Consider the following 23,975-nt stretch of genomic DNA (forward strand, 5'->3'; position numbering starts at 1 on the left):
GAAAGTGTAAGTACATATCACCTCATGCAGACATGTATCATGCATATATTCAACCTTTCTTCTAATCGAAATTCATGAATATCTTCTTTGTCCAAGTACATTGATGCATCATCAACGAAGTTGAATTGATCCTTAAGTAATTCATCTTAGATTGGGCTATTGTTGCACAAATATGTAGCCATTTGCAATCGTCGGTGAGAAATTTATGCACTTCATCACTCAGAAGTGGAACATTTCTCTTTAGATCAGATACTTGTGGAGTTGACCCATTTGATGAAACAACCTCTATTTTGAAGCGTCTGTTGTTTTACGCAAAATTTGATACAAAATTTAAACAATTTAATTAATTACAAAAACAAATTATTGGTTGTGAAAATAATAAAAATTAAAAAGATTCAAATAATTATTACCTCCTCTGAAAATCGAACCTAAGCACATGGCTAGGTCACAAAAGTACTGTGTGCGTCCGATAGTTTCATAAGGTTCCATTATGGCATTAGAATTGGGAATGAGTAATCTTCACACCCTTAACAATAGCATCCACGGCTACACTTAACTGACCACTTCAAATAGACAACAAATACATTGTGTGGCCCTGTAACATCTCGGAATAACTCGGGTCGTACGAAACGAGAAGATGACCTTTTAAAAACGAGACAACTATAATCCGAGTCAAACCGGGATGTTAGAAAACAGTTTAAAACGGTTTTGAAGTTAAGGAAAACGTGCGGATCGAGTTCTATTAGCGTTATTAAGAACTACTAGATAATAAGAAATTCTTAGCAGCGGATAAGAACGAAAAGTTAAATCTACTTATTACAACTTGAGAACGAAAGTCGCCTCATAAAAACCAAATGTTCTTTAACTAAACTTTGAAGTTCTTATTAAGACTTCTCTACCTAATAATTTATTTCTTCAAGGGACAATCCTCACTCCCCAGACCTGCAACTTAACTTACTGCTAGTCATTGCCCAGATAGGAAACAACATCATCGCAGGGTCGTTAAGACCAAAAGTACACGTCAGCAAACGTCGCAAACCAAATAAATAATAATATAAGAGAAAGTTTTAATTTATTAGCTGACAATTCACAGAACCTTATGCTTCGATCATGCTTATTAAAAAAAAATAATTATTTTCACGTAAAGGTTAGTCAGCCATACTGCTGTACTATCCAGCCATACTGCCGGTACACTCCAAACTCCATAAGTGAGACAATACATTAGGGGGAGCTAACCCCTAAGCAAGTCTCTACCATAGACACTCGCCTTACTTCGGTGCCTATGGTTAAGTATGCATACCCCCGCGGTGGCTCATAATGCCCTCATAAACCGCGAGTAATTCATTTCCACCAATTGACGTCATACTACGTCCACTTTAAAGTTAGTGAGGTCATACTACCTCTGCTTATCAAAACAATGTATAAAAAAAATTATTGATTCGAAAGATAACATTATCAGTACTATATATCCATGCTTTACTTTTGTATACCCTTATTATATGATACATCGGACTAATGCGAACCACGCTGCGTGTACATACCTTAAGCAAGATAACCAACTCACAAGCGTCTTAATCAATTCCCGGTCACGAATCGACTACCTACAAGGTTCAATCGTATTCGGGAAATAAGCACACATACACATTTTCCTCAAATCATCCATAACACACATATACAATCACATCCATACCTAGAACACTACACACAACATGAACATCCATCACATACTATAACATGGTATATACACAAAACCGGACAGCCTATACAATCTGTCCAGAATCTCAACTTAAAACTGTCAAAATGAAAATCCGACTTCACCGTTGCGTCTGGAAGGCGTCAAAACCCCCGGGTACCAATTTTCATAATTTATAACATAGTATAAGTATTTTTAACTTAATTTCAAAGCCAAAAATGCTCCAAAACACATTTTTTTTCACCATTTTCAAAACCTACGGGATTTCATTTTTTTTTTATCACAAAAATATAAATTTCAATGCTTTATTTCCTATTAAATCTAAACAATAAAATTTACATAATTTTCATGATCACATACAAAATAAATTTTAATTAATTATATATTTTTTTCTCAAAAATAATTCTTTTTACACAAATGTACACACACAAACACATCACATATATACATGTATATTTCTCTACCAACATTATAAATTTCTTCTATTAATCAATAAAAATAAAAATAAATTTCCATCACCACATACATTTTTTTCATATGAGCAACCATTTTTTATGTATATATATATATATTTTTTTTTCAATCATTCATCAAACAATTCTTCACACACATGTAAACATATCTAAACCCTAAAAACCATACATTATAATTTAGATAGAAAAACATCATATTCCACACATGAATTTTAAATCATGAACAAATCATAAACTATAAAATAACACACATAAAATCATAGAAATTTAAATAAAAACTTAAAAATAAAACTAGGTTAAGAATTACTCACAATTGCACAAGGACAAAACACCAAAATTGATGAACCAAAGGGGTGATTAGGCGTGAGGATTAGAGCATTTGGGAGTGTTTTCTTTACTTGCAAATGATTTTGAAATGAAAGGATGTAAGGTAAGGAATTAATTAAGGAATTATGAGATTTAATTGTGATAATTTCCTTAACCATTCAATTGCCAAAATGGAAGTTACAATCTTCCCCAAATCCTTCATGTGGCCGGCCAAACCCATACACATTCCCACTTTTTAATTTTTTTTTTTTTTTGAAATTAAAGATAGATTAGGAAAAGAGATTTGGACTTAAAATGGTTTTTATTGCCTTAAAAGTTGAAATCTCATGATTTAACCTACTAACAAAATAAATAATTTAATTTAATTTAATAAATAATATATTCTTCAAAAAAAAAAATAATAATAATATTACTAGTAAATCATTTAATATATCGGGAAAATATCGGGGTGTTACAGGCCCTCTCTTAGTGGTTGCGTTTGGCCAAATGCAACTTAGTTAAGTTGCCACCATTGACCACACCTAATTGAGGCAGTAAAAGAGTACAAGGTGTCTCATTCTGAAAATTATATTTGGTATAAATATAGAATTAGTACCACATCATCATCGTCGCAACGTAATTATGTGGTTAAATGCATCAAAACTATTTACCTTTAATTCAAGCATTTTTGTTGGCTCTAAAATTTGAGTAATGGGATTGATAGGCTCTGGTGTCGATCAATTCTCTACTCTCTCGATGGGAAGTTTGCATTTACTTTTTGACTTAATTTATCACCAAGATTAACACCAACAATGTCAACAAGAGGTAATCCCAATTGCTCCAAGATGACAACAAACTTGGCATTCATCTTTTTCATATAAGTTCCTTTTTATCTCAATTTAAAAGGCCTTCAAATCTTGTGGCATTACCATGCTTGCACTTGGTTGCGAGGGCATGTACTCTTTACCAAAGGTGTTTTTCATCCTTAAACGCACACCTCCTTTTCCAACACACGCCCATGTGGTCCTTTCATAAGACCATATGTTAGGCATCATTATTGTCTTTAAGGGTGAAGTCGCAAATAGCCTATTTTTCCTTCCACTCCTTCTGTTCAAAGAAAATGTGAAATAGCTTAGTTGACATTTTAATAAGGTGTCTAAAGATTATCAAACCAAAAAAAAAAAAAACAAGCCAAATAGGTATTACTAATTAATTAAGCTTTATGTCAAAATCTTAAAAGCTCACCATTGTGCCCTTAACATTCGCGTAAAATGTAGATGACATCAAAATAGAAACACCACTATTCTGCAAATAAGAGGACTTCTTATCTTGACCCTCATTCAATAAGTTGTAAACCCTTTAACATAACCCTCATATTTGTTGACATCTTCATCAGGAATAAAAACTAACCACTTAACAGTTTCAAAAACTCCCTCGAGTTGTGCATATACTACTCGATTATGAAACCAATCAATAAATGTCTTATTATGCAACTACCTCAATGTCCAATCCCCAAATTTTTGGTGCTTAATATACCAAAATGTTCATTAAAAAAGGGAAGAACTTTTGGAATATAATGCAAGACATATAAATGTGATAGTATAGGTGACCGTATCTAGGAGGTGTGATAGTATAGGCGACTGTATCTTGGAGGTGTGATCAATTTTGAGCCAATTATTCCCTTTTCCTCAGGTCTCATTTCATGTGAGAGGTAGGAAGTCTAATAAGTTTTGCTATAGCCACATACTCAACTATGAAATTACCAATCTTATTGCTTATAATGCCTAGAATCATACTACCGTCGGTTGTGCCTGATTCTCACTTTGTTTTAACTTCTATGTGTCTTTCAAAAGGACAACACCACCTCAAAAAAACTGATAACCTAAAAGCTTGATTTTACTAATAAAATGGAAAATTATATTAACTATTATGTCAAAAAAAAAGGTGAAAAATACATTTCAAACCTGACTAAAATATATTTGCTTTGTGTACAAGATTACTTATTTAAAGTTATCATTGTTACAAATATTATAAATAAAGTGAGCCTTATTAGTTACAAACGAATTGTAACAATCCACTTACCGTTGACTAAGTAAACAAGGTCATCACCGGGTCTATTTCCCAAAAAACTTAAATCACAATTTCAAAACTTGAGCAAAGGAGTCACCAGTTCTTTAGCGTAACTAACTCAACTAATTCTCAAACCAAAAATCTAACTAAAATACAAAGTGATCATAAAAGTCACTCTATAAGTCCAATATAATCAACACAACCAAATCTAATATACATTTATGGAAAACCTAATACAATACTACACTTCTCACGAACTCAGCTCAATAAACATCTCTGTAACTCTAATCATCACCGCTAACCCATCGTTCTCGACCGGTTGCGTTCTGCAAACAAACTAAAAGATAGAAACACAGGAGGTCAGGTTTAACTAAATGAGAAGTAACAATCCAAAACAACAAAATACAATGATTCAAATCATAAGTTTAAAAGCAACATCAGTTTCCTAGATCTATCTGCGCACAGGGAGTCTAGTTTGAGAGATGCCCCATAGCTCTTAGGCTATGTCGCTCTCCGGTGAAGCTAGTGAATATCTAAATGACAACTCACCTCAAAAACAGGGAGTAGGGACAATGTTCTTCAACTTCGTCAATGACCAGCTTGCAAGTCTGATCCATATAACATATGATAGTATCAATGTAAGCAGTCACTACAACATTTGTCTCAACAATTTTCAATTTCGAAAGAGGTTTAGTAAAAGTTTATTTTCAAGAAATGTAGTATGGCCAGACCCCTTTAAGGGATTGTTACTATCCACCTCGATGTACGCAATCAGATGCCACTTTCCTAATCAATACTTGATTGCAGGGTTCGACATTGGCATATCATGTCTCCTGAATTAAACATACTGAATCATGAATTCATTATGCTAAGACCTAATCTACTGTATACTCCACAAAATTCTAAGTTTACTTTTACTAATTGGTTAATGATTACTAACTTATAATATTACAAATTACTTCTCATAATCTCATGTGTCTTAATGGTAGAATGCCTAATAGTTAATATTTTATATTGTCCAACCCAAAAACTTAGAAACTTTACTACTTGAATATAATGACTCATGAATGAAGCACTTACGAAGGTGATGATATTTGATGATGTTGCTGCCTTTTTCAAGAACCAAACAACCCAAAACAAATCAAGAAAGTAGGATGTGAATAATAGAAACATAAATTAGAAATTCAGCTATGTTTCAAAGAAAAGAGGGAAAAAAAAATAAAGAATTCAGCTATTGACGTGTTCGGATGTACCAAGAATTTGAGGGCAAACTTACTGTTTTGGTTCGAAAATCTCAAGCGAATTAAGCGGGTCGAAGATATTGTGTAGTTCAAAGAATCAAGGTGTGGAAAGCTTAACCATGGCTGTCGCCTGCATTTAGGGTTCGAAAATCAGAAGGACATGGAGATGAATGCTACAATGTGCTTTGAAAATCAAAAGAAGGAAGAGGAAAATATACCTGATGTTGTTTTTTGTTGGTAACCTTGGAATAAGATGAAAACCAACTGCAATTGTGCTTCGAAAATCGAATACCAAGAAGAAGGGTCAGGTTTGTGTTTTCCTTCGAAGATTGAAGACAAAGAAGAACAGGATTGAGAGGAAGAGGGATTTCGAATGGTTTGAGAAAGAAAGCAATTGTTGTTTCAGTTCTTGAAGTTCATAAGTTTAGGGTTTGAAAATGTTAGAGTTGAAGGAGATGAGGAATAGTGAAAGGCATAAATAATTTCTCATTTTTGGTTAACTATTATTATTATTATTATTATCATTATTATTATTATTTTTATTTTTTAACTTTTTTTCTTTTTATTCATACTTGAATTATAAAAAAGGGTTTTCTTATTCCTCTAAAGCCCAATCACCTATTCCTCATTTCATTTAAATTTGACCTAAATAACTCTCTATACTTATTATTTGTTTTAAATTCTCGCTTCTAAAAAAAATATTTATTTCTCAAATATTATACGAATGTCCTAGCCTAATGAACAATTAGACGAAACTTTATATAACCCTTTTAAGTCTATAAATAAATATCATTTTTTAGTTTCTTACAAATTAATTTAAATCTCATAAACCATCAATTCTTCAAATTTACAATTTCTTATTTCTTTGTTTCAAAACTTCTGATCTTATGATTAAATATTTTAATTATAAATCTTATTTATCCAGATAAAATAAGTAAGAATTTGCAAATGCACAATAATATATACTTATACATTAATAAAGTTCTTGTGAAAATTTTGAATCTTTTAAACACTACACTCCCATAAGTAAGTCGATTTTTCTTTGACAAAAAAGGAAAACTATGACCTCATCAACCTTGACAAAAAAGACTAAAAAACAGTTGCCTTGGATTGAAAGTTATGCAATAAAATATATATATATATATATATATATATATATATATATATATATATATATATATATATATATATATATAAAACAATTCAACAGATATTTTTTCAAAGTCGGTTTGAATCAACAAAATTGACGTGTTCATAACAAATATTTTATCAGCGTGTAAGTTCCCTTCTTATTAATTCCACCTCCTTTAAGAATTTCTCTCTCTTCCTATATAAATCTCCTATCAACATTTCAATATCCTTTTCGTAGTTTTCTTCCCAGTATTTTCTATTAACAAATTAAAAGAAAAATAAATTAATTAATGGAAGAAATTACAGACATAGACATGGAAGCAGCCAGGCAGCTGGTGCAGCTAAGCGAAGGCGATACCACAACGACAGCGACGACGAGTAGTTCTGGAAGTTGTAATTCCATCTGTTATGATTTTAATCATAGAGATAAGCGTCGTATGAAGTTAAACAAGAATGATTTGGGCGAAAAAAACACTAAAAAGACCGAAGATCGTGTAATTATTGATGAGAAAATAATATCGTTGAGGTGTTCGCCGTCATTTGGTTCTGTAGCCGGAGAATTTGATGATGATGACGACTTAGAGGTCGTTGGTAGTAATCGGCGAAAGAAAATCAGGAAGTATCGATCGATTGTTGAGCTGTATAGTGTTACCAATCCTATCGATGATGAATCTGATTGATGATTGATGATGAAATTGCCGAATGTGTAATTAGTGTAAGTTGTGCTTGAATCTGTAATTATATTTTGTTTTAGATTATTAATCTTTGGTTTGGGATAAAGCAATGACACCAAATTAGTGTGTACTATTTATCTTTGAATTTTGAAAAATTACCTTTTACTTTGTTCTAGATATTTCTTGCATTGGGTTATTAATTTATGTCACTGGGCGGTTCTTTGTGGAGGTACATACAAATACAAAGTAGGCTATCGAAATTTTTATTTGAGACGTTTTCTTTAAGGGATCATTTTTAATTGAATCGGCTTATTATATATTTTTTAAAATATTGTAAGTAGGTATTAAGAATGATATAAGTAGACATTTAAAATATTAAATGCAGGCATTAAGAATACGGAAAGTAAGTATTAAAGATAATGTAAGTAGCCATTAAAAGTACGGTAAATCGACATAAATCTGAGTTGGACTTGAGATACGTCTCTCAAAGAGACGGTCCTTTAAGAGACTAGCTAATTGGTTAGAGCCCAAATTTCATTAGGGCTAAAAGAACATAAAATTTCATTAGGGCTGAAAGAACATATATTTATAAAGAAGGTTGATATTAATTTCACTATAATTTAGATATATTTTATAATTTTTTACTATATAATATATGATATTAAAGTTTTATTTTATAAAATAGTTAAAATATTAAGAATATCAAATAAAAGTGATATTATATTATTATTACCCATTAAGCTTTTGAGTTCTTTTTATCTTTTATACTAGAACTTTAAAAATAAATAAGACAACCCTGCCTAGGTATATAACTATTTGTTATTAGCTAGTTTATTACTGATGTGCGAATTGTTAGCTAACTGATTAAGTATATTCCAAATGTTCTTGATATAGGAAAAATGTTACTTCACTATTTCACTAAAAATGTCACATTTACTTTTTGATATTATTTATTAATTACTCTTAATTTGTATTTTATTCTTAATTTTTAAATTAAAATATAGTTAAGTGGAATTTTATTTCATTCATCTCAATGCAAAGATAATTAATATTTAATTTTTATAATATTTTGTTATTTATAGTAAGAGATATTAAATATTAAATAAGTACATTTAATAGCGTAAAAAAGTAAATGAGATATTTAAATTGAAATGTAGGTTGTATTATGATATCAATTTAGGAAAAAAGTAACTATCACACAGTAGAAGTATATATTTCGTATAATGAGTTGTTAGTTGTTAGTTAGATTATTAAATTAAAGTGAAAAAAAAGTAAAAGTCAATAAAAGGAAACTAAAAATCTTTTTGATTTTGATATAAATTTAATTTTTTAGTCGATTTAAGTAATTTTGTCAAATGCTTTCAAATGCCAATCCAAAAACTATTCATCCACAGGTCATTATATAAAATCCTAAAGCAAATATAATTGCCATTAAGTTTAAATCAGTTGAAAATATATTTAGATATGTGTGATTTTTATAAATTAAATATGATTATAAGCTTTTGGTGTGTGAATATATACATGCATATTATATATGTATTACAATTAATAAATTAAAGAGAAGTATCTATGCATATTTTTGTTAGAAATTAATAATTAGATCATTTTATGTTTTTTGAAATTAATAATTATTTTATGTTGAGCGTAGTTTAGTTAATTAGCTATTTTAATGTCTTATTCACTACTGAAAAATATAAGTTTTTTTTTTTTTTTTTTTTTTTTTTTTTTTTTTTTTTTTTTTGCTATAACTGATTAATATAAGTTTCCTCAATCATCTCAAATTAAAAAAGAAAAGCAAGATAAGTTTTTTGCTTTGTAGTTTTCAAGAGTTATTAAATTATTTTAGTATGGAAGAAATTTCCGAACTTTGTTTTTACATACAATTAGCACAATTTCAATTCTCAACACTATCTCTTTTAGCTTAAGTTGCATGCAAAAAAAATTATTGGAAAATGGAGAAATTATTTAAAAAAATAGAGAATATCATTTTTATTTCTAACGGTTAAATAATGCATAACATCACCTTATTTACCTCTTAATATGGTGGTCGGAATGTGCTTTATATTCTTTTCATGTAAAGTAATATAAATTTTTGAATAAATTAAATTCATGCAGATAAGTTTTGTTTTTTAGTTCAAGCTAGATTTGAATTTCGAAAATTAATTTATTATATAAATGATGAAAATTCAATTCTTAACAATACTTAATAATATTATTTTAAAAAATTATTAATAATATGTAATAGCTAGCCACTCATAAACTTTTTATTATTTCTATTTCTTGGACATTACCTTTTTGTATGACCTCTAATTTAAAACCAATATTAAGTCTTAACCAATAAATCTATCATCTCATTTTATTGTTAATATTAGACTGTATTTTAGTTTAATTTATTTTATACAATGATCTAAGTTTTTTTTTGAAGGATTGGATCCATATAGGCCTAAATTAAGATCCACCTTATCAACTTGGGAAAAATTTCTCAATTGGTCCTTACAATTTTGATGGAGTCAGAGATTTATAGTTCTTAGATTTCGAATTATAGTAGAATATGATAATATCATTCATTGAATCATATGCACTTCTAATATATATGAAGTTGTAAATGATGTTTGTTAATTGAAAAGAACATCGTCTTTAATTTGTTAGTGTTAACAATATAATAAGAGTATGGTTGCATATAGGGGTGTGCAAAATGAGACCGGACCTAAATCGGACCGGATCGGGGTCTTACTTATTCATTATTTCAGGTTTCTGGTCCTGTCTGGTCTAAACCCGGAAAAATCCGGGTTAGACCAGATGTACATAAAGGTAATTTTGAAGGGGAATAATATTTACGATTTTTATGTATATACTTATTTAAAAGGCTTTAAATTCTTTATTTCTAACAAAAAATAATTTTTTAACTCAAATATTTTAATTTCAAAATAATTAATTTGCTAAATTATTTAAAATCTTCCATTTTTTAAATTTATTTTTTGGTATAAAAAATTACTTTCGGTCTAAATCGGACCGTATCGGGAGGAAACCGGGTTAGACCAGGATCGGACCGGATGGAACTGGCCTGGTCTCCAGTCTTAGCATATTCAAAATTCCGGTCTTCCGGTGCAACCGATTTTGGCCGATCCGATCTAGGTTTGGACCGATGAACACCCCTAGTTGCATACATACAACTCTCAAACCCTACTGAAAGTGACTTAATCACATTAGAGTTATGAAATGTTATTATTACATTGGGATTAGACAAATTAAAAACAAAATTATTAATGTTAAGAAAACTGGAAAATTAATAGAAAAATATATAAAGCTAGTATATCAAAAATAGAGCTGTTTATGGATGGGTTTGGCCAGCTAGTGGACTGGGTAGTGCCTAAAAAATCTACTTGCGGGCTCAAATATTCAAAAGTCCGCTTGCATTGCGGTTATATTTTTTTATCGCTACCCACCCATTTTTAAAGTGGGCAGGACCCGCGGGTAGGCGGGTATCCCTTATATAAAAATTAAATATATAATACAAATTAGAAAATTAAGTTTTAATAACAATTAAAATACAATACATTGTCCAAAATATTCCAAATACAGAATAAGTCTCAAAATACTCAAATTATATGAATATATTTGATGATCCGACAAAGTATTGCATCATCGGTTTATCATCATCTTACTACGGACTATGGAGTACAAAGTTTATACATATACCTCTAGCAATCATCATAAGTTAAAGAAATTATTAAAGTAACCATAAGATATAAACATATATAAAAGTAATTAAATATATAAACATATGGGTATTGTAGTAGTACTAGTAAAGTAGTAGTACTAGTTTAATAATTAATAGAAATAATTATTTAATAATTAATATATTAAATTAAGCGGACGGTTGGGTATAACGGCGGGTATTTTTTTGGTGACGCTGCCCGTCCATTTATCTTGGCGGGTGAATATTACCTATCCAAATTTTTATTTTTTTTGAAAAATATTGTCTAAGTTCACTCGTTTTTCAAGCCGAATGAGTCGAATCTAGCGAATAGCTCGCCCATAAACAACTTTAATCAAAACAAAAACATAGAAGTATCAACGTCTCCAAAGTACAACCCAACTAACACAGCAATATCTTTGAATGATTCCACAACTACTATAAAACCGTATTCCTCTTGATTTGGATCCTTTCTTTAAATAGAAAGTTCTTAATTCCTAACCCTAATTAATTAAAAAGTAAATAAAGAGAAAGCATCACACATGTCAATCTTTAAGCACTAAGAAGGTTATATTTCATCATTATTCATATATCGATGCAAAATAAAAATAAATATACACTTTTGTTTCATGTAGTATCTGTTTATTCATGGTTTTCATAAAATTTGTAAAAGTAAGCATAATTAAGTGAAATAAATAAAATAAAATAAGATTATATAAATTAATACTCCCTTCTATTCATTTTACTTGTCCAATTTGCTTTTTCACCCTTATCGAGGTGATATTTTGATTCTTAATATCTCTAATTATGCTTCATTAAAAATTATAAAAAATTGATATTAATTATCACTGCATTTAGACGAATAAAAGAAGACTATACTTGACTATATTTTAACTTATAGATTTAGAATAAAATACAAATTAAAAAAAAATTAATAAATAGTGCCAAAAAGTAAATGAGACAAATAAAGTGAATAGTAAGGAGTACTAAAATCTGTTTTTATTAAAGTTATACACTATTAAATACCTTCATTTTGATCACAAAAACTTAGACGAGACTGTCGCAAGTTAAGACGTATGTAGTGTGGGTCAGCCCATTTCACGCGCGTGTAACAACATTTTAATTTCTGGACATTTATTAATTTTGACCTTAAAGGTATCAATTTTGAAATTAATACCTTTAAGGTCAAAATTGATACCTTTTAAGATCAAAATAAAAAAATGCTCAAAAAATAAAAAAAATACTCATATTATTACACATGTAAATTGGACCGACCCAAATTAACAGCTTCATAACGAGGTCGTCTCGTCTAAGACCAGCTGTTTTTTTATACCTTATACAAACTTAAGTGGGTGTTTGGTGTGAAAAATTACTAAATCTTTAACCCTTTATTTAATAATTAATATAGGGGTTTTGTTTCTGTTTTCCTTAGGAAAGTCCCTACATGGTACCCAAGAAACCCCACTATTACTTTGGACTCTCACTTCTACGGTTCCACCACAGAAAGGAGGAACAAAGACTTTTTCTATTCTCTGCATGAATTTCACATTGTCACTTTTATACATTGTGTTTTCCTCTTAAATTTTAAGTAATTTAATATGAAAATTTTGAGTTTTTTCTTAATAAATAATAATAATAAGAAAAAGTTAATTTTAAAACCTTTAATTTTTAAAATATACTTTTTTAAGAAAAAGAATATTTTAGGTAACTTTATTTTAGTAAATTAAATGACTAAACTATTAATTATACTTTATTTATGATACAAAAATAATTAGAATATAAAATAGTTGTTAACTATAAATAACCTTATAATTAAAAACTCTTAAATTATATAACGTCAAAAAATTTATCAACTTAATTATTCAGCCATCTTCATATTTACAAAATAATAACTAAAATCTTATTTAAAATAATTTTACAATGATAATTATGATAAAGAAAATTATATAGAATTGTATATTTTGAGCATGCCATCAATAAAGTGTTTGTATATGAGTATACCGTATATTCATTTCACAGAAGGAAGTTTAATATAATGCTTGCACAATGATTTAGCCTATGTTTAGCCTTAAATTTGATATATACTCAAATTAATTGATCTATCTAGAAAAGAAAAATTATCATTAGTAAATATTAATTTAATTAGTGAAATAGAATTATTTTACATATAATCGTTTTAGTTAGTAATATAAAGTTATGATCAAATAATGGTTAGTTATGAAAAATAAACAACTATATTCAATAAATTTTTGTACATAACTTAATAAACTAACATATAATAAATGATTAATGAAGTATATTCGTGATCAAACCCTATCACAAAAGTTGAAGCCTTTCAATCCATAATTCTTAGAAACCCGACTCTTGTAATAAGTTTGGTTAGTCTTTTTATAAAGCATGTGTTTGATTATCACAAATTCTTGTGAGAGACGGTCTCTTTGAGAGAATACGGTAAATAGACATTTAAAATATTAAAAGTAGGCATTAAAGATACGATAAGTAAGCATTAAAGATAATGTAAGTAGACATTGAGAATACGGTATGTAGACATTAAGAATACGGTAAGTAGGCATTTAATCTTTAATGGGCTGAGCTTGAGATATGTCTCTCAAAGAGATGGTCTCTCAAGAAACTAGCTAATTGATTATTCCATCTCACAGTAATTTTTCCAATAATTGTAGTTGACGGCTAGAAATTGAAAACACTACAAACACATTGTGGAAAAAGATAGCACAAGATGACAGTTGACAATAACACCAGCAAGACTTGGACTTCATTGCCAGGATGGTTGTTTTCATGGTTAATGAGACAACCAACGCGAAAATGCAGCATCACAACACTTACGAAAATAATACGATATCTGATATATATGACGGACAAAATCAGCATCAAAACACAGCAACACCGGCACACATAAGAAAAGAATTTGGCATCTCATATCAAAAAAAAGGACCAGATAACAGTATGATCGGAGGCATTATGCGATTATCTCATGTTTTCCAGACACGGATGGTTCCGTCAACAGAGGCACTAATCATACAGTTGTCCTTGGGATGATAGCTTACGCTTGTTACCTGGTGACATTGTGTACCTTTGTCAGTTGTCAATACATAAACTCAAACAAGATGTACATTAAGTCATTATAACTGATGCTGAGATCTACAAAAGCAACATTGTTAAATGCTAATCTGAAAAATGCAAATATGAACACGTTTGTATCTAACACTTTACTAGTGGTGCACTATTATTTAGCACTCGGATCCCAAAAGAGGAAAACATTATCTTTTGATAACTTCACCGGTCATTAAGTACTTACGAGTTAACATGTTTATCATTAGGTATTAGTGTTATGGTCATATATATAAATCAAAAATCGCATGACAAAGAATACATCCGGAAAAATGGACAGCATGGAACATTCATGTAGTGTTTGATGCAAAGGTTGCCAGTCAATTAACTTCTTGAAAATAGGAATGACAACAAATGGACGGTGATATAAAGCTTATCAATGGAAGCTAAAAAAGCATAGCTGATTAGCTACCATCAGTATAAAAAACTTGATCAAATATCTAAGTTGCTCAAACCAACACGAGCCACTTAGCACCAATGAAGACAGAAATCTCCTGTATGCTGAGTCCTTTCACATTATGTCCACAAATAAAGGTTTTAGAATTGGAATTTTGTATTGTTTTTAAAAGGATAAGGTTGTATACATTCGATCACCAAAGCCCAATCCCCGCCTAAGTGGGAGCCATTTTATGGTATTAGGTTAATGGAATGTTGTTGTAGCCTTGTTGGTTATTGTTGTGACTAACAGGTGTTCGTGAGCTCTTTCAAGGTTACTTCTCTACCCTAGGCTACAAGGAAAAAGAGCTATGAAGACTCACAACACAAAGCAACATATGCACAGGCTGCTGCTTTAGACTATGCTCACAACAGAAAAGTGCTGCTTATACTGCTGTTATATCAAGCCTAGATCCAGCTTATGTATTCTGTTTGTTAGGATATGCTTGTTAGGTGGTTATAACAGAATGCTGTTATTCCCACGTGTGTCTTAGATAGCTTACACATGTACTCTTAGTTTGTTTATTTTCATCCAATCCTAGTTCCTTTTATATCTTAGGAATATAAAGGCCAGACGAGCGGCAAAAGCTGTAGCAGAGATAGAAACCTTAGCTTATGACGATTTCTATAAGATGTTAGGACACTAAGGAGGGTGAAGCCCATTTATTTAAGATCACATCATGGATGTAGACGAGAAATTTTTGTTGAAGCAAGAGGACATCAAGACAAGGCGGCGAAGAAAAAAAAGAATAGGGGACTATCCAAACCTCCTTCTTCTCCACCGAATCTCTCAAGCCGGCCGGCCGCCACCGATTCTCGGTATTGTTGCTCCTCTCGCCGATGAGTCGCCTCCCTTGAGGGTCTACTTTTCTTTCTTTGTTTTTCGCAATTCCCTCTCTCCTCTGCCCCCTTGGGTCTATGTGAACTCCTCCCTTGCCGGCCACTTCTCCGGCGTTCAACCTGCCCGGACCTCCTCCAGATCCATTGTTATGTGCATCTAACATCCCCTCTCTTCTTCTACTATTCTTCCAATGTCAACCTTTCCCAGCACTCCTCCTGAACCTCCTCCACATTTCCCACATGCCTACACAATTGCCCCTGTCCTCTTTCTCTTTTCTTCTTATTTTTTGCTTTTTTTTCCTTCTGTTTTTCTTTTTATTTATGCCTTTTTCTCTTTCTTTTGTTTCCTCCTTTCTGTATTTCATTCTTTTTCTATATTTTTCTTCTTTTTCTACACAATTGCCTTTTCTACCAACTTTTCAAAGAGGATAGGGGACTATCGGAGGTTGAAAGTGTGAATCACAGCCCTCAAGGACAACATGAAATTGGGAAAACTAAGGACAATACAAGAGACGAAATGGTTTATGAAAAAAAAAAATGGTTTCAGTTTGCTTTTCTTCCGCAAATTACAACACTTATAGAGCATTGTTATCTCTCGCGACAGAGGAGCACGTTAGGGAACTGCAGTGGAGTCTTAATTTTAGAAATCGCGTCTCGCCTTGTGCCTTGTGTGCCTCGACCTTAGGCTCAACTAAAAAAGCCTCGACTAGGTGAGGCAAAGCCCACTTCAAGAGGCTTGCGTCTTGGGCACCTCAGTGCGCTTCAAGCCTTGTTGGGGGTGGGTAATAACTTATGCTTGATTGTTAGATAAAGAAATTAAACTTGAAAATTTTTCTTGAATATAAATTCCAAAAGACTGTTGCTTCTTTAAGAAAAAAAAAAAGCACGCAAAAAAAGATTATAACTTTGGGAATTCTTCATATTCTCATTATAATAGTTTTGTCCTAAAGTGGTGTTTACTGCAAGGATATTGAATGTTTTCAAGCTTGCCGTAACTAAAATATGAATATCATTGTTGTTTGAGGTATTATATATGTTTTTAAATTGCTTTTTAAGCTTTAGCGAGAAAGTGCACCTCGCCTACAAAAAGCCACACCTTCGCTCTGCTTTTTACACCTCGATGTGCCTTGCGCTTTTTAAAACTAAGATTGGAGTATTTTTGAGTTCTCACTTCTCAGGGCCAATGTGGAAAAGTAAGCATACACATTAGTGTGAAAGAAACAGCTCTGGAAGTGTCTTAGACCTATCGAGGTCTCAGAAAATACAATATGACAAATTGCCAATGTGGCTCAATGCAGAAATAAAACAACAGGCAACTAAGTAAATAACTAGGAACAAAATACACAATGACAAGTAACTTCAGATTATGCATTTCTTGTAGTTGTGTTTGCTCCAGATGCATAATCCAATAAACTGCTAGTCTGCTACTGATTAGGGTTCAATCAACAAGTTTTTATTAGAATTAACTATAGAATGGTTAGAAGGGCAAGGGATCTTGTTCTTCTAGTCAGAATTCTCAATCTAGGGAGAAATGACCTGTAGAGCTGAAATACTAAAGCACTACGAGAAATGACAGTTAAAAGTGTGATTTGATTCACTGCACTTCTATTTTAATCTTAAGAATATCAGACAATAAATCTTAATATCAGCACCACAACATTTTCCATTGAGTTTTAAATTCAAATAAAGAAAAGCATTTTGATCTCTTCCTTCAAAATTCAATCCAAAAAGGTTGTAAACAATTAATTAGCAAAAATCACGCTCAAGCAAAAGAACAAGCATATGCTAAATGACATTACCACTGAAGCATGAGCACGAAATCTTGATACAACAGATGCATCCACCAAATCCCAGAAGAAAACGTAGCCATCCTCTGAACCACCAGTCACATGGGCATCACTATTGGTAAGGAAGCAATCCAGTTTGTATGACTGATGTAAAAACAAAAATGAAAATAAAGTAAACATCAAGATATAAAAGCCAGAACCCAAACATACCATTAAACAATTACATAGATGAATGAAGAAACAAACGAATTTTTTATGAGAAAGAAAATATTTTTAAAGAGAATTCTAGATGGTAAGAAAGGTTCTGTTGTTTAAGCAAACTCAGTTCTTGATTCTGGGGAAATAAGATACTTGACTTTTCAGGGCCTTCTCTCTAATGTATGTACTTCTATACGGGTAGCAATCCAATTCTAACCTCTTGTTCTGGAGTTCGTTTCAATATTTGAAGTTCAAAATAGTATGTATAAAGATTTTGAAACCTGTGAAAAGCAAGCAAAAAGGAGTACTAAATCCAAAAAAAATTGATTCAGTGACATAAGATGGGTTAGCTAAAGAAGAGAAGGGGTTAGGCTTTTTGCTTCAATACGTAGTGTTAGTAATTCGTGTAGACCGTAGAAATGCTACCAAATTTATATCGGATACTCCACTATAAAATACAAAGTTAGTGGGGATGAGCTCAGGTTTATTTTTAGGAAAATTTAATTCTAAAAATCCCGCCTTTAGGCGATAAGCTTTAAAATCCCACTTTCATTTAACCAAGAAAAAACCAACCTCTACTTCATCTTTCCTTTAAAAGGTCTTTCCCGGTAACCTTGTTTGATGGTCAAGAACATTATTGTAAAGAGAAAAAAATTTAAAATGTTAATAGTTCCTCCTTTTTATACTTCAACTGTTTGACTTTTACACTATTTACAAACTATACTTTAGTTTTGTTTGATAAAAAAAGTTCAAGAAAAAAATATAGTTGTGTGAAATCCTGGTAAATTCATCTCAATATATACTTTTAAAAAACTTAATTCTTTATGATTTTTACTTATGCATTCATTCAAAAAGTGCATTGGCATGCGTGAAAATAAACAGAGGACGTACTTGTCTTCTTCTTCCTCATCTATGTCCTTAATTTCATATTCTTCTTAAACTTTCATTTCTTTCTCCAAAAAGGGATTTATCATCTTCCAATTCAGCTGTAAGAGATGTACTTATGTCTAAAATGGGTTTCGAAATTTTATTTCTTTTACTTCATTAATTTTTACTTCTTCCAATCAACTTTTGGCTAATGGAAGCTTCAACTTGCTTTCAATTTTCCTTCTTGAAGCAAATCTAAGTTGGTTTTTTTCTCAAAACTCCTATGGATTAAAAAGCCTTCCATTAAAATGTTAATTTTTTATCCACACTCGGAAGAACCCCATTGATGTAGAAAAGTCAAGGTTACTTAAGTAGAGCATTGCTTTTATTCTGAAAGAAAATGGAACATGCGAGAACCTCAAACTTGATCCATTACTACTTTGCAAAAGAAGTGAAGAAGGGCAATGCAAACCTTGCATACATGACCTTTATATTCTTGCAGTAGCTCTCCGGTAGACCTGTAATTAAGTTAATAAATGCATTAGCTGGAGAACAATCTTCAGCTTAACGCTTCTACAAACAAGAGCAAGGTAACATACCTGTCAAGAAGGCGTAAAGTAGAATCTAGACAACTGGCTAATACACAGTTACCATCATTTGACAATGATATACAGTTGACAGGTTGTCCCAAGTAATCAGATAGTTCCCTGTTTGTATCCAGAAAATACATTGTAATTGCCTTTCCTCAACAACAATATAGAACTTGAAAGAAAATATGGAGCATTTGTGTTAAGCACAGTGAAAACTGTGATCCCAAACCATCAGCTGTATTTGAACATACCTACCAATGCGAATATCAAATGTTCGGACAGTTCCATCGACACTTCCGGCAATAAGTTGACTACTTGTCAAACACACGGACATCACACTGTCTTGAAAAGTATCAATGATCTGGAATAAACATTAAATGTCAGTAGTTCAAATAAAAAGTCTTCTGCAACACAGGTCTAAAACATGAAGTATTTCAAAGCACTGGCACTTGTAGTTGTAGACATGTAGAGCTGATATGAACCAATCATGATATTGGATATCCACTAAACAGGGGAGAATACCTGAATTGGTTCAGTATTCTGTGATCTACAATCCCAAACACGCATCGAACGATCATACCCAGTTGACACTACAACAGATGCAGACTCATTAAACTTCACAGCATTTACCTGGAAAGAATTAGGAGCTATGTATCATATCCCAATCAAGTAGTAACAAATTTGTTGTTAAAACAAAAATGTTACACAACATTTCTTGAAGAGACAAAAGAGAACCATAATCTTTAGAGACAGAAGGTGGGTATAATTTCACGGCTTTCACACTACATTTGTCACAGTTGAGGTGAGTATGGGTATGATTTTTGATGGGCATGGGTGGATATAGTATGAAAAGTCTTACTCACCAAGGTAGTGGCCTAGTAGGTAGTAGGTAGGTGGTGGGCATGAGTTCTTACTTGCCCCATAACCGCCTTCTTTCCGTCCTTAGTCATAACCTTATACAAGCAATTCACTAAATTTTTTATATAAACCTCTCGATGCATATTTGAGAGCTTTTAAAAGTGGAGAAAAACAAGCATGATAAGGACCTGAAACATGATATAGGCTATATTCTCCAATGTTCATACATAAAAAAGTGCAAACTCACTCATTCCTTCCCATGAAGAAACCATGGGGTCGGTTATTCGAAGTAAGAACCATATTCTTCGAACTTCCAACTGCATCCAAACTCAGTCATTTCTTCCCATGAACGCTCCTTCCTCGTCCCTAACCAATTGCTAATCGAGCATACATCAAGTATTTCATTTTCTATGTTCAACTTTAATCAATATCTACTATCTACGTATGCTTCAAACTATTTCCACTGCTTGTATACCTCGCATCCAAACTCTGAGTCAATGAAAGAACTATACTAAAGAGCAGCACAGTTTACCAAATACATAAAGTTCTAATCAAATCCAAAGTGTATGTCAAACAAAACACTTGCAATATTGATGCCCATTATAAAGAACTACAAAACTTTCTAGTTAGAAAGTTAAACAAAGGTAAGACATTTATGCGTATAAGGTGTGTCTATAAGCTAACCTCGCTATCATGCCCACGAAATTTGCGAATCACTCGACCAGTCGATACATCCCAATAAAAGATTTGACGGTCACCACCACATGAAATAATCTTGGAGTTGTCCCTGAAATCAAGAGAATTGGCATGTGAAAATTTTCAACCAGTTCAAATGAGCTTCTTACTGAATCCATAAAAAGAAGATTACAACAAGTACATGGATATTCAATATGAATATTTCATCAAATAATGCAAATTATAGCTTAGATTTCTTTGAATGCTTCAGATTGATGAGAAGCATGCAACAGAATCACCAAGTTAACAAACAGCAAGATATAGACTATAATAGTTGCTCGATGCTCTAAGGTTGACCCAAAAAATAGGTTGCACTGATCCAAATCCAAATGATTAATACAGACATTCACAATAACGTGACCATTCAAGTGTTAGTGCATTGTACTCCCATGTGAAAACTCATATTTCATTCTAACATAAATGTCTATTGACAAATAAAACTCATTTTGAGATAACGGTGATATGGAAATTTTCATAGGAAAACTTAGATAATAAGATCCTTTGCCATCATTCAACGCTATTATCGATGTTAAGCATTCACCTAAGATTTAAGACATCAAATATTGTGCATCAATGTTTCATCGTGAACTCTGGTTCAAGCATTATCTACTCTTCTAATTAAAAAAACTACTTTATCAGCTTGAATTTATCATCTTCTAGTCTATTACCAAGTAGAAGTATTGCTTATCACAAGTTTAATCAGACCAATTTACATCATGGGGAAATACCCCAGTTTGGGAAATACCCTAGTTTTGAATTGAATCTGCAACAGAACATGTAATTATAGTGTGTTCGGTTCTATAAAACACATCTCGCTAAGACTTTTCAGATTTTTGAAAAGTCCTTGCTTGTTTCATTTACTTGATTGAATGTGTAGAAAAAAAGATAACTTGGGATTTAAGAGGGGGGAAGTGGGAAGGGTAAGTAAAGTCCAAGTTAGCCTAATTTCAACCAAAATCTCACTCTCTTACCGTCAAACACTAAGCTGAGAATGAGAGAAAGTGGAAGTCAAATGTAGAGAACATATTGCAACACAACATAACATGAAGTCAATAGTTGGCCCATACTAGAACCACCCATCTACTATGATTTGAAAAGTTAACTCACGGATTGGTATCAACCCATCGGCCTCGTGGTCCTTAAAGAGGAAACTTTTAGTTCTATCATGTTTTACATAATTACTTAGTTAAGATCTCTAATAGTTTATGTTATTGGGTTAATCAAGCAATATAATCGAAATCAAAAAATACAACCTCACAACGCACTAGCTAAAAATAGATCAACCAGTATTCTATTATAAAATTATCAAAAACATAAGCTCGGTTAAGACTATAAGTTGAGTAACCCAAATCCAAAATGAAAAAGCTTCCAACACACCATCATTGATATTGAAGTTTTCATATGCCAATCAAGTTCATCTTAGCATCTCTTTCCCACTCATAAAAGCAATCCTGAGCCCAATCAAAGTAGGAAAATTTACCAAAATTAAAACTTTGAGTCTTTCACACAAAAGAAATCCAATCAATCATACCTTACCCTCCATTTCTACATTCAATAAAGACAATTCCAACAGAAAACTTCAACAAAAGAACATCCATATACCCTCTTTTACACCTAAATTTCCACATAAAGCTAAAAAGATTATTATCCACAACAAACATCCACCCAAAGTTACAAGCTTAATACCACCATCATCTATATAACTATATCTTACAAAACTAATATCAATAACATCAAAACATAAAATGAAAAACAAATCATAAAATACCATTCACATTTCACACATTACAAGCTTAAAATCATGATTAAAAAACAAATTTTTTTCATACCCAGGAATATGAATCAGAAATTTAATCACCTCTATTCTGTAAAAGCCATATTAATAAAAAAAAAAAAACATTATAAAAATAGACCACATTAAAGAATCAAATCAATGAAAAAAAATACTTTCTTTTCGCACCCAATTATATGAATCAAAATTATCATCATCCACAACATATTCTAAAAAAAAACCGACATCAAAGAATTAATTAAAACAATAAAAACATAGAGTAAATGATAATTTAGTAAAAATGAAATATATACTGGGTGACATGAACATCACGAACTTCACGGCCATGAGATTTATAGGTTTTAATGTGAATTCCACGGTGAGGATTCCAGAGACGTATGGTACGATCTTTGCCGCAACTCAGACAATAATTTCCATCAGCGTTAAAACGAGCAGCTAGAACTGCGCCTTCATGCCCCCGGAGTACGTTAGCCTCCTTCGTTGGTAACTCGTCTGCACTCATCCTCACTTCTCACGCCAAGAATAGGATCTTTGTCTCTCCTAAATTAAACATGCTTTGTGGAAAATTGTAACCTAAATTAAATTTGTTCAATATTTGTAAGATATTCAATATAAAATAAATTGTAAATTACTCCAATTAAATATTCATTTTCATATTAGTGTTGAATTAGACTCCAATTTAAACAAATAGTAAAGTTGTAAAATTCAAAACAATTTCTCCCCTTTTTATATTTGAGTTCGTTGCATTACGTAAATTGAAATAGAAACGTTTTATATGTTATTTAATAATTTTAAAGGAATAGAAAGAGTAATGTTTGCTTTCGATTTGAGTAGTTGAGGTCTTTAAACCATAAACTTAAATTTAAGAATATAAGAAAAGTGGTTCGAACGTTGTAAAAAAATAAAATTACTAAAGTAATCATTATCATATGATGATTTTATCAAGTGTTTGATAAAGAAATTATGATCAACGTGTATTAAATGGGTACCAACCTATTTTCATAATATATTAAATGTTATAGTCATAACGTTTATAATGCTATGTGCATTTGAATCATCCTTAAGTCTTCTACTAGTTAAAATATAATATAAATATGTGAATGAAAATTAAAGAAATAATGTAACTTATGTTCAATCATAATAGGAGTAATAAAAATATTATACGAAAAAAATATAATGTTTAAAACATTACTCAATAACTTTCATATATAAAAACAAATAATCTTACAAAAACTTTTATACTAGTATGTAATTAAATCAAAAATAGTTTTTTAATATTTGTGCAAACGAGTTTCTACTAATTTTTGAACATTAATTATAATTGCAAGAAATATTGTTTATAATAAAATTTAGAATCCCATGCTTGGCACTGGGAAATAATACTTTTTTTGCTTGAAAGAAGTACTCAAATACTGATGGTATTATTCAATTTGCTTTTCTATGTTCATTAATATTCATT

The 23,975-nt window shown here is 31.2% G+C and overlaps 1 protein-coding gene and 1 long non-coding RNA gene across 4 annotated transcripts; both read right to left on the minus strand.

Annotated features, from left to right (window-relative positions):
- Window positions 1-4,642: 4,642 nt before the first annotated feature.
- Window positions 4,643-6,245, minus strand: LOC130809302 (uncharacterized). Of its 2 annotated transcripts, XR_009040789.1 has the most exons (5): window positions 6,002-6,245; window positions 5,819-5,913; window positions 5,623-5,652; window positions 5,092-5,150; window positions 4,643-4,879 (listed from the first exon to the last, which is right to left on the minus strand). It is a non-coding gene; the product is annotated as an uncharacterized LOC130809302 (long non-coding RNA). The 2 variants fall into 2 exon arrangements; XR_009040788.1 differs by having other exon boundaries at window positions 5,092-5,375; window positions 5,623-5,913.
- A 7,518-nt stretch (window positions 6,246-13,763) lies between these two features.
- On the minus strand, window positions 13,764-23,097 carry LOC130809303 (uncharacterized). 2 transcript variants are annotated; one of them, XM_057675019.1, is made up of 8 exons: window positions 22,810-23,097; window positions 20,674-20,776; window positions 19,654-19,761; window positions 19,383-19,492; window positions 19,141-19,248; window positions 19,014-19,059; window positions 17,489-17,620; window positions 13,764-14,359 (listed from the first exon to the last, which is right to left on the minus strand). In XM_057675019.1, the coding sequence occupies exons 1-8, from the start codon at window positions 23,016-23,018 to the stop codon at window positions 14,276-14,278; spliced, it is 900 nt and encodes a 299-aa protein (XP_057531002.1). In that variant the 5' UTR covers window positions 23,019-23,097; the 3' UTR covers window positions 13,764-14,275. The 2 variants fall into 2 exon arrangements, with proteins under 2 accessions (XP_057531002.1, XP_057531004.1); XM_057675021.1 differs by lacking the exon at window positions 19,654-19,761.
- Window positions 23,098-23,975: the final 878 nt, after the last annotated feature.

Source organism: Amaranthus tricolor, chromosome 3 (assembly GCF_026212465.1).
Source record: "Amaranthus tricolor cultivar Red isolate AtriRed21 chromosome 3, ASM2621246v1, whole genome shotgun sequence".
In the NCBI taxonomy this organism is placed as follows: Eukaryota; Viridiplantae; Streptophyta; class Magnoliopsida; order Caryophyllales; family Amaranthaceae; genus Amaranthus; species Amaranthus tricolor.